The 12,408-nt window shown below is 47.2% G+C and overlaps 1 protein-coding gene across 9 annotated transcripts in view; it reads right to left on the bottom strand.

The window, feature by feature from the left end:
* Positions 1–12,408, bottom strand: part of AREL1 (apoptosis resistant E3 ubiquitin protein ligase 1) — a 632,176-nt gene that overhangs the window by 334,995 nt on the left and 284,773 nt on the right. For all 9 annotated transcript variants that reach the window (XM_085626755.1, XM_085626750.1, XM_085626754.1 and 6 more), the window contains 2 exons: positions 10,742–10,863; positions 10,530–10,605 (listed from right to left, as the gene is read on the bottom strand). In XM_085626755.1, the coding sequence (XP_085482881.1) occupies positions 10,530–10,605; positions 10,742–10,863 (198 nt within the window). The remainder of the gene's footprint in view (positions 1–10,529; positions 10,606–10,741; positions 10,864–12,408) is intronic.

The following is a 12,408-nucleotide window of genomic DNA, read 5'->3' as shown; positions in this document are numbered from 1 at the left end:
GGATCACTTGCTCCTGACCCTTAGTCGGATAAAAAGCGTTGTCCTTGCACCACAGGTAGAATCTCTTCCACTTGAAAGCATAAGATTTCCTGGTGGAGAGTCTCTTTGCTTCCTTGAGAATGGTCATACAGTCAGCAGAGAGGTCTAAGTGTCCATACTGAATGACTTCAGGAGCCATGCAGTCAATCGCAGGGACGTGAGGTTGGGATGAAATACTCTCCTCTCGTTCTTGGTCAGCAAGTCCGGACGGCAAGGCAGCCTCCGGTGTGGAGCTTCGGACAGCTGCAGGAGGTACGGATACCACCACTGGCGAGGCCACTCTTGTGCTATCAGGATCATTCTGGTGTTGGTACTGTAAAACGTCTGTATGACCGCCGGGATCAGAGGGAGTGGCGGAAAAGCGTACAGCAATGTCTGCGACTATCTGATCAAAAGTGCATTCCCCCGTGATCCTTGTTGTGGGAATCTGGATGCGAAGACGTGGCATTTGGTATTAGCCGCGTCTGCGAACAGGTCGATGGCTGGCACTTCCCATTGCCGAAAAATATCCTGAGCGACTTCTTCGTTTAGCACCCAGTTGTGCGCTTCTACGAAGTCTCTGCTGAGAACATCTGCCTGCACGTTCCAGGTTCCTGGAAGGTGAATGGCTACGATCGCAAGACTCCTCGCCAAAAGCCACTTCCATATGGTCTGGGACTCCAGAGACAGGACCCGTGACCTGGTGCCTCCCTGCTTGTTCAGATAGTACATTGTTGTTGTGTTGTCTGTCTGAATCTGAATGGAGCTGGACTGCAGGGACGGGTACAGAGACTTGAGAGCCAGATGGACTGCCCTTAGCTCCAAGAAGTTGATGTGATAACTTCTCTCTGTCTCGGACCAGTGACCTTGTACCTGAAGCTGGCCCATGTGAGCTCCCCAACCCTGCAGTGAGGCATCTGTAACAGTCTGGGTCGGAGGGACCTGATGAAAAGGGACCCCTTGCAGGAGATGTGAACGTTTCATCCACCATTTGATGGAGTCCCTGGCAGCCAGAGGAAGAGAGACACGATCTTCCCAACGGCCTGACCGCTGTGTCCATTGATCTTCGAGGGACTGCTGTAGAGGCCGCATGTGAAGTCTGGAATTGAGCACAATGAAGATGCATGAGGCCATCGATCCCAGCAATGATGACACCTGTCTTGCTGTGGGATATGTAGTGCTGAGAAGAACGCAGCACTTGATCAACATTGATGACAACCTCTCCTCCGAAGGACACACGCTTGCCCTTGCGGTGTCCAGGGATGCGCCCAGATAATGCATCTTCTGCGTAGGGTTGAGGACCGACTTCTTGTAGTTGACTTGCAACCCCAGGGAGTGAAGCAGGTTGGGACAGTAAGTGAGATGGCTCTGGAGTAGTGAAGGTGTGGAACTCTTTAGGAGCCAGTCGTCTAGGTAGGGATAGACGAAGATTTTCCGCTTGCGGAGGAAAGCGGCTACCACCGCCATGCACTTGGAGAATGTCCGGGGGTGGATTTGAGCCCGAACGGAAGTACTCGGTACTGATAGTGCTGTTGAGACACCTGGAACCTGAGGAACTTGCGATGTTTCAATGAAACAGGAATGTGAAAGTAGGCGTCCTGCAGGTCGTTGGCACACATTCAGTCTCCCTGGTGAAGATGTGGGAAAATCTGGTGCAGGGCTAGCATCCGAAATTTTTGGACCAGGAAGTATCGTGAGTATACCCCTTGGTTTCGCAGGTGAGGTGGGACCTCCTCTATGGCCTTCTTGGAGAGGAGGGTACACACTTCGTTTTGCAACAGTAGATTGTGTTGTTGAGGAAGGCACTTCAATTGTGGGGTAACGTGCGGGGGAGGGGACTTGAACGTCAGCAAGTAACCATGCTGCACAATATTCAGCACCCATCTGTCTCTTGTTTTGGTTTCCCACTCTTCCAGGTGAAAAACGATACTCCCTCCTACCGGAGTGGCGAACGGGTGCGGAGGAAGCAATGCCTCACTGTTTTGAAGGCTGCTTGGAGGAGGACTGCTGTTTATTGTTCCCCCTTCCTCTGCCAGGACGCTTCTGTTGGAATTAGGACCTCTGCTGGTTTTGGGAGGGACATTGAGGGGTTTGAACCCTCTGTTAGAAGGGTTGCTTGTCATTCTGACAAAAGCGTTTACGAAATTCCTTTCGCTTTTCCAGTCCAACAGCTTTGACCGTGTCTAGCTCGTTCTTCATCTCTGTCATCTCCTCATCAGCACAAGAACCGAATAAGGAGGAGCCGTTAAAAGGAAGGTTGAGGATCTTCTTCTGGGTGTCCGGTTTAAGACCTGTGAGGCGCAACCACGCTGAGCGCCGCGAACAGATGCCATGAGAATAGCTGTGCGCGGCGAGATCTGAGGCGTCTGCCGCCATGCTGATGATCTGGTTGGCTACTAAACCACCCTCCTGCAGGATCTCATGGAAGTCTGGTCGATCTTCTTAGGGAAGCTTGTCGGTAACCTAGCCAAGGAGTTCCAAAGAGACCTGTCGTAGCGCCCAAGAAGGGCTGACGCTCTTGCAATCTTCATAGATGATGCAGAAGTATTGCACATCTTCCTACCATAAGAGTCCATTTGCTTACTGTCCTTTTCTGGAGGAACTGAAGCTGATGAGGCTGCGGAGTGCGCTTTCCTGGCGGCTGCCACAATGACGGAATCCGCCGGAGGACCAGACTTAAGGAACAAGGGATCCTGGTCTGGAGCTTTATACTTCTTTGTGATCCTCTACGGAACTGACCCCACTGTGAAGGGGTGAGGAACGTGGCCATAGCTGGTTCTATAAGGCATGGCACCAGAGGTAGCAGAGGTCTGGGTGCTGAACGATGGTGCAATGTCTCATAAATAATATATGTAGGGACCACAGGAGTGTACAAACTAATATTCAGTTTCTTAGCTCCTCTGCCAAGAACATCAGAAAAAGTCCCAATGTCATCAATGGGAGAAACTCTTGAAGGCGGAGTAGCTGAAAAGGTTGGCAAGTAGTCCCAAACGGAAGACCTCATGGAAGAAGACCAGTTGGATGATCTTCTGCGCCTCCTCTTGTGTGAAGGTTCGTGGCGCGAGCTGTGACGACCCGTTGACCTTGATTGGCGTGTAGAAGGCGACCGTAGTCTCTTGGAAGGCGAATTTGAAGGTTTTGCAGGGGCGCCTCTATCAGGGTCTCTTGAGGTTCTCGAGGGTATGTACGAGAGTAGTCTGAGCCCGGACTTCTGCGGTCAACTGTTCCGACGCCCTGCAGCCACTGAGGTGACAGACCATAGACCCTGTTTTCACCACCTCTAGGAGATCTCTCTGGAGAAATCTGCATAATACAAAAAGAACTATTTGGACAGAATGCAGAACAATGTCATACATTCACCCCAGTACAGAGATCTGGGCCTAAATCCATCGTTTTTTTGCTCACCATGCTATTCCAGTTTGGACCCAGCCATATGCAAATCAGTCTTCACCCTGTGCCCAATGGGAACAGTCCAGCCCGAACTGCCAGGCCAGGTCCTCCCTGGACTGGAAACAAGCATCCTAGGACCGGTTTCAGGGTTTCACCCCTCTTCAGCCAGGATAGCTTGATTCCAGTGGCATGGAGAGCACAGGACTCACGTCTGAGCATACCCGTCCCCCTCGGGGTTACAAATGCAAAAAGAACTATTGATGGACAGAATGTAGAACAAGACTGATTTGCATATGGCCATGTCTGAACTGGGGTGTCGTGGTGAGCACAATAACGATGGATTAAACCCAGATCTGTGACTGGGGGTGAATGCTTAGCCAATGTGCAACATTCCGTCCATCATCTTGTGTGTTTTGCTGTTCGCCCTATGTGGGAAGGGTATGCCCAGACGTGGGTCCCGTGCTCACTACGCCACTAAAGTCAAGCTATCCTGGCTAAAGAGGGGTGACACCCCGAAACCGGTCCTAGGATGCTTGATTCCGGTCCAGGGAAGACATGGCTTGGCAGTTCGGGCTGGAATGTTCCCATGAGGCACAGGGTCAAGACTGATTTGCATATGGCCATGTCTGAACTGGGGTGGCGTGGTGAGCAAAATAACGATGGATTAAACCCAGATCTGTGACTGGCGGTGAATGCTTTGCCAATGTGCAACATTCCGTCCGTCATCTTGTGTATTTTCGAAATCTGAACAATATTCAGCCCTGGAGATGATGACTGGGCCCTTGACCTCGAACGGGATCTCGACGTTGATATGCACCAGACCTCCTCAGTGGCAGTTTTGTCTCTCGACGTCGAACGCCTCGACGTCGATAGGGTGTGTGTCACCTTCGCCGTTGATCTGTGCGGCGATCTGCTGTGGGAAGATCATCCTCTCGACGTTGGTCTCGAAGTCGACCGCCCACGGCGATGGGGGGACCTTGACGTCGGCTGTCGGCGGCGATGGGGGGGGACCTTGATGTCGACCTCCCATGACGCCTCGCTGACATCGACCTCCTCAATGTCGACTGATGTGACTTCGACGACGCTCTCGACGTCGACATGTCCACTCGCGGCATGGTCTTCGCCGGAGAGTCTCGACTCCGAACCCCTCGAGGGTGGTGGAGAAGGCCTCGATGTCGACGGGGATTTAGCAGGTCTCTCTGGGCCCACAGCCTTCGAGCCCAAAGTGCTGTGCCTAGACGCCAATTTACTGGCATGCGGCAGAGAGTCTCGACGTCGAGACGATGACTTGTCCCTCGGCGCTGAAGAATGCCTCGGCCACTTCGACGGCGATCTCGATGGCGACGGTGAACATTCAGTCACCTGCTTCTTCCTGGACTCAGGGGAGGTGGAACGACGCCGTTTTCGGTGTTGCTTACTTGAAGAGGGAGTTCTGAAGTCTCTATGTCCACCTCCCTGCTGGTTTCTATCCCTCTCCAGCTGGGCATGAAGCTTGATGCGTTCTCTGTCACACCGAGTCCTTTTAGAAAACTTCTGGCAATGATAACACTGGTCAGGGGTGTGTGAAGTTAGAAGACACACAATACACACACTGTGGGTCTAACAGTGCAATTTTCTTGTCACATGAAGGACATTTCCGAAATAAAGCAGGCATTCTGACTGGAAAAAATTTGGAAAAAAAAACAAAAAACAGTATAATATACCTCTAGGGATCAGAATCTGTCAAATTTTCAAAGAAAATGTCAAATCTATCAATCACTTTCAGTCAAAAAAACTGAAGAACTCAAACTTCAGGATCCTCACAGAAGGAGTCGGGGAAAAAAACTGACCTGTCACCTGTGGTGCATGATGGGAGCAGAGGGTCTCCTGCAGGTCTTAAAGGCACGGTACCCTAACCCTTGGAAGCCTTAAAGGCAAGGTGTCAGTTTTTTGTCTTTGTTTCATTATTGCTCAGCAATGCAGCCTACAGGCAAATGCCTGCAATTACAAGTTTTCCTTGTGGCAATAAAGCATTGGTATATGACAGTTATTCAGTGCATGTCCTCTTTTCCTTATGGGTTAGGAGGGTATTTGTCTTACAATGCAAACCTATGTAATTTCGGCATTTTTGCCATGTTGGAAACATTTTAGGCTGCATGTATATGTTTTCACATATATATATATATATATATATATATATATATATATATATATATATATACACACACACACACACACACACACATACACACACACATATATATATATATATATACACACACACACATACATACATATACATTTATTTTCTATATACTCTGGGATCTCGCACGTGGGCGGGGATTATTCATAAATTATGACTATTGATGAGTATCCCCTGGATGAGAACTGGTGACTGAAGTTTTTGGAGCTTTAAATATTATGTTGTTACTGAACATTTCACCTAACTAACGTTACGTTAACCTTCGCTTTTTTTAGTGAATTTCTAGGGATTTTTAACGTGAAGTAATAATTTAGTCCCATATGCAAATCCAACCTCCCGCCAAAGGCCGTGCAGGGTGTTGGAGGCAGCCAACCCCACTCTGCGCACACACTTTGACCGAGCACGGAGGTGGGGTTGGCCAACCCTATGTTGCGCAGGGCCTTCGGGCATGAGGCCAACTCCCCGCAGGCAGCCAAACCCACGCCGCGCACAGCCTTCGACCTTCTGTGCCAAGCAGCATAGGATTGGACTTTGTGCCCCAGGGACCTCATCACCCGGGGTCAAATACAATAAAAAAAGGGAAGGGGCCACGCAGGCCCTGTACCCCAGCCTTATTAGGCCCCAGGTACTCCATCCCCCATGGGGCCCATGTATTTTAAAGGGGAGGGGGCCACATTTCCCCCCTCTCCAACCATTATTAGACCTTGGGAACTCGACTCCATCCCCAAGGGGCTTTTTAAAAAAAAATGTTTTAAGGGGAGGTGTAGCTTCCTTCCCGGAGCCTCAGCAAGCTCTCAGATCCGTATCTATTTTGAAGAGAAGGGGGGCCATGTGTCCCCCCACTCCCGGAGGCTTATTAGGCCCTGGGGACCACCTTCCCCCAGGGCCTTTTCATTTTCTTATTATAAGGGAAATGGGACTACGTTGCCCCCCTCCCAGAGTCTCATTAGGCCCTGGGGACCCCACTCCCCAGGGCCCTCTGTATTTCAAAAGGGAGGGGGCTACAAGGCCCCCTGCACAGAGCCTCATCAAGACCCCAGCACCCAGGGTCGTACGTCTTATAAAGGGGAACCCCCTCTTCAAGTTATTCAGTTATTCTGGCCTGTGCATCCTATTCCCAAGGGCCTGTGTTTAATATAGGTAGGTGCCCTGGTTGCACACCATGTGAATCCATCATACACTCGCTGGGGGCCGCAGGGGGAATCCCAGGGCTCCCATGGCACCATCCGGCATTGCTCCCAGTCGCAAAAAGAAGCTATTTATACGGCTCCCTACGAGCATGAGCAATCTCTTGGTCTGTTTCCCTGATGCGTCAGTGCAGGCAGGGAAACAAATCACAAATCTGCTCCCAGGATCAGGAGCATTTTCAAAGCTTCTGTCCACTGGGAGCAGACTTTGTGTTTTCTCCCATTTGGCTGGAGTTTTCAAAATGCTCTCACGGCACGGGCAGGGAAACTACTGTGTACCGGGGATGAGCTCCCTGGATACAGTATGTGAGCCAGCCCTGGGACATGGGGTACCTGGGCCATTAATGCCTCAGGGAGGGGAATCGCACTGCACCCTCTCCCTTTTTTAAAGCATTCTTGGGAGGGGACGACGCGCCACCTCCCCTTAAAAAAACGTCAGCCCCAGGAGGTGGGCTCCCTTGGGTCAAAAACAGCCTGGAGAGGAGGGTTCCACACCACCTACAGCCTAGAGAGGACGGCTGCGTGCCCCTTCCCTTTAAAAATACTTTGTGATCCAAGGGATGGGGTCCCCAGTGCCGAAAACAGCCTGGGGAGGGGAGCCACGTGTGCCCCACCTCCCCCAAAACAGACTTTTAGATACGTCATCCCCTCGGGTCCTGGCCTACTCTGGGTGGGGTTTAAGAAAGAAGTGATTTAAAAATGTTATTTAGATGCAGATTCGTGGATCCTCAGCAAATTTGCGGAAAAATGTAAAAAAAAAATTATATATATATATATATATATTTTATCTACTGGCGGTCGCCAGTAGATAGTTATAGTTAGGACCATGTTTCTATAGGAAATCTCAAAATTCTATTTTGAATAACTTTGGCGCCGGTTGACGAATCTTCGCGAAATTTTCAAAACTAATGGGGCGCTCCGCTCAGCTCCTACCCTGAAAGTCTCTGAGTGATTCGTCAAGCGGAGGCCGAGAAAAAAGGGGGGTCCCAAAACGCGTTTTCCCCATGCATTTTTCCATAGGACCTTTAGTCGAGGGTACAGCCGGAACGGCTGAACAGAATTACTTGAAATTTGGCAGAGAGGTAGTCCTCAGGTCAGGGAAGTGCCTTTTGCAGCTCTGGTGTCAATCTGTTCAGTATTTCCTGAGAAAATAGCATTTAAATGCATATAAATATCTATACGCGTTCTCCGTGCGCGCACGGTGCCGTGCGCGAGCAAAATTCTGATTGGTTGTTAGAGGTCAGTCAACATTCGAATCGGTCGAAATCAGGAAGTGTCGGCCGCCATTTTGTCTCTCGCACTGAAAAGGAAAGGGGGAAAAAAGGTGGAAAACGTGAAAAGGGGGCAAGGAAGAGAGTTCCTGACCCCCTAGCCTTTGTCAGGGGGTCACAGAAGCACCCCCATGGGTGAAATAAACTTTTTTTTTTTTTAATAAAAATCGCCCAAAGAGCGCGCGCAGTGCGCGAAGCGCACCGAGCGCGCACGGTGAAAAACCTTAAAAAAATATATATATTAATAAATACATAACTTAGCATTTAAAAAACCGTACAAATTCACTTAAAAAACCATAGGTTTCACACACGTTATAGTTAGGAATTAGCATTTAAAAAACCTTGCAAAATCACTTAAAAAAACCATAGGTTTCACACAGGTTATAGTTAGGTGGACATTTCACTCGTAAAAAACCAATGAAATTCCCCCGTTATAGTTAGTTCAGATAACTATAACTCGCGCGACCGCCACTCTATCACAAGGATGATGTCATGAGTGATGCCACTGACCATATCATGAGTGATGTAATATGTGACGTCATGAAGCAGTGGATTGCGGGCGCGCGAGTTATAGTTATCTGAACTAACTATAACGGGGAATTTCATTGTTTTTTTACGAGTGAAATGTCCACCTAACTATAACCTGTGTGAAACCTATGGTTTTTTAAATATATATATATATATATATATATATATATATATATATTTGTACCCCAAAACCAGGCCTACAGGGTCAGGGTATCCCTACCAGACCCCTTATGTCTTTTATTAACGTTTTTGAGGAATCTAGAGAGTCCCGACTTCTAAGATGGCTGCCACCACTTCCTGGTTGAAGTGGTGGCAGCCAATCAGATCTCAGTTTGAGATCTATCGGCTCCAAGAATCCTCCACATTGGATATTTACAATTTTTTGCAAACTTAATTTCCCCAAACCTACAGACTGATTTACACTAAAACACAAAATGCACTCTTTCTGGTCAAAGATCTAGCTTTCTGCCTAATTTAGTGTAAATCCGTTCAGCGGTTTGTGCAGTAGCAGTGTCTAAAGTTCCTATGAAAAAAAGTAATGGGTGAACAAACTAATCAAAAAGAAGCACTTTTTGGGAAGGTTTTGTGGAGACTCGTCAAACAGGACAAAAGTAATTAGCAACACAAAAAATGCATGAACTATGGAAACACGATTAAAACTATAGCGACAGCCACTGCGTAATATATATATATATATATATATATATGATTCATGCACCCGCCATGCACAGTTTTTGCTTCAAATATTTCACTGCATGTATTGCAGTGATATTATCAATGACATTATAGACGATGTCATGACTGATGTAATATGTGAGGTAATTAGCAGTGCATGGCGAGGGAACGAGTTATAGTCACCTTAGGGCACAAAATACAGTTACGTGAGATAACTTTAACTGCTGAATTTCTATGTTTTTGTGTGTGCAAAATCTGAACCCAACATTACGTCCCTGTAAGCTTTGTTTTTTTAGTGAATTTATTAGGTTTTTTTAATTCTATTTCCTAACTATGACGTCCCTGTAACCTTTGGTTTCTTCAGTGACATTTTCTTTTCTTTAATAAGTAATATTTCATTACCATACGTTAATCCAAACCCTGCTGCGCACAGCCTTTAGCAATGCGCAGCGGGAGGGTTGGCCACAGGGCCTGGCTAAGAGCCTGGCCTGCGGCCAGACTCTGTGGCCAACAACCAAAAGACAGTCGTGGAGGGGTGAGTGTGTTTCCGCACGCCTGTGTGAGTCTGTGAGTGCATTGTGAATGGTTCTTTAGGTCTATAAGTGGGTGTGTGAGCGGCTTTATGGGTCTTTGAATGGCAGTATGCCGCCAAGTGCTAGTGAATGGTCTGGGCCTCGGACGGCCCTGTAAAACAATCCCCACATAGCTGAATATGGCAGATAAATGAAGTGCAACGTAAAAAAAAATTAACATTCTCTGGTAAAAAAAAATCAAAGGTAAAGGTCAGTTATGACTCAGTGAATGCAAACTCCAGAAAAACCCTCAAATTTCGTAGTTTGCATACATTGAATCATAACTAACCTTTAACTCTTAAAGACTCACGGGCCATTGTTGGGCCTCTCATATTTTTGCACGGACTAAATCATTGAACTGAAGGTAAGCAGATGGCAAGAAGAAAGAGCACAATAAAGTCATACTACTAACAAGAGGTTTAGCTTCAAGGTAAGTGACTGGAAATTATTTGCTGCTGTGACACCAAGTGATGGTTTTGTGATGAGTAAACTGCTAAGACACTAAAATGTATGGAGTTTAGTGAACATTAACATAAGAAGTACTCCCCAGAGAAACTCTGCAGTTGTATAGGGTGGGAGAGATAGAAAAAACAAGAATATTGCACAGCACTTTTATGATGGCAGATTTCAGGTAGAGATTTCAGCTACATGTATGCAAAGGAACAATTTGAGCATGAAATGCTGTTAGGAAATAAAGGCAATATACCTTCCTCATCCTGAAAAATCACTTCAAAGTTCTTACTCCAGTCAGAGATGGAAAAGTTTCGTGTTGCTTTGAGAGACTGTGAATAAAGAGGAAAATATAGTAATTAAGTGCTAATTCTATGCAGGGGGAAGTGAGAAGGATATTGGTAATCAGGAAATACAATGAGAAACACAATGATCAGAAGGTTGACGAACAGGCTGGAGCGTACTTACAGAGTCCAGCAAGGCATGGCGGCTGACTTTCAGTGTGATCTTAGAATGAGGTCTCTTCATGTGCACTTGTCGAAGCTCTCGTTGGAAGAAGTTAACCTTATCCTGAAAAGTCTCTGATCCCCCTGAAAAAGATATGGCATATGTACATCATTATTTTCTCTTCCAAACCTGTGGATAAATAAACTATACCCCAGGACCAACACAATTCTGTACTTTCATTGTAACACAAACACACAGCAGTTAACTGTGAGCAAATGGTGGGCTTATATGGTGAGGTTGTGCGACCTCACCGTTTAATACACTTATCAACCCCTCAGGGACCAGTAGGTTTCGTTTGTTAAACGTTTAGCTCTGGCTCTGAGCTGTCAGGATTACAGAAAGGAAAAATTCTGAAGCTTTAAAACAGCGTCAAAACAACTGAAGAAGAAATACACGAGAAACTCAAGAATCGGACACCAATTTATAAATATAAATTATACATATATATATATTTTTTTTTAGCTTTATTTTTTATTAATTGAAAAGTGAAACGTACAATTGGGAAAAGGAGTCATTAAGGCACAGAGTATGCACGAGTGCGGGCAACAAGTTACAGCGATGGGCAAAAGGTGTTGTAGCAGACTTTCCAGTGAGGAACACATATTTACATCAACATCACATATAAGCAAATACATGGGTCAATTCTAGTACAATTGTAACCGTCAGGAGTAGGCTAGGCATCACATTTATTAATGACTTGGTTCTGTCCTGCCGCACGAAAGGTCTAGTCTCCTCCCTTCTGCGTTCAGGTCCAAGTATAAATTATATTTTTATGTATTTTTAGACACCAAAATGAAAAAGATCTACAGCAATTAAAACGAATAAGCATTGTCAAATTCAACAAATTTGACACAAACTTTTTGAGGGAAAACTTGGGTAAGTATCAATGCAGGTACTTTGACCAACTCTGGAATGGAGCTAGTCAGGGGGCCCAGCAAGGCCCTGAGAAATAGTTACCTTCCCGAAAGAAGCAGTCTCCTGTCAATTCCAGTCACTTATCTCATTGCCATACACTCAAATGAAAGTGGTCCTGATGCAAGAGATACAGGGTGCTGAAGATGCTGTGGATGCGATACAGTTGATGGAGTCTGCAGCTACTCCTTGGTTCACGGGCTTGGTGGGACGGTACTGGCCACAGGGGTCAGTCATCTCTCAAAGTCTTCTTGAGCATGGCAGAAGTGCAGTCGCCACTGGGCTACCAGTCACCCAGTACCGCAGTCACAGTGAAACCCTTCTTTGGGCTGCACTCCGATGACTCTCCTGAGCCCAGCAGACTCGGGGGACAACTTTTGAGCATTGGGTCCTGGTTCCTGGGGCTGCACAGTGACGAGGAGCGCAGATGCAAACATCTGGTTAGCCCCAAACCTCTTCAGCTGTTGTGACCCTGTGCTGCAAACAGGAGATCAGCCAACTGACCCTTGGAGTCTCTTGCTTTGTCTGGGCTCGGGAAAGGACTTAACCATGAGCAGGGCACATCAGGCACAGTCTCTTTTCCTTTGCTAACCACCAGGTATAGCAGGTGAAGTCCACATTGGTGCAGCTTCTCTTCTTTGGGTCTTTGGTGCAGCAGGGCAGCCCTTCTTCGGTCCTCTTTCCCAGTCCAACAAGATCTGAGGCCTGGGTGCCAG

The sequence above is a fragment of the Triturus cristatus genome, chromosome 9 (assembly GCF_964204655.1).
Source record: "Triturus cristatus chromosome 9, aTriCri1.1, whole genome shotgun sequence".
In the NCBI taxonomy this organism is placed as follows: Eukaryota; Metazoa; Chordata; class Amphibia; order Caudata; family Salamandridae; genus Triturus; species Triturus cristatus.
The sequence above is the reverse complement of the archived record's forward strand: the minus strand, read 5'-3'. Positions and strand labels throughout refer to the sequence as shown.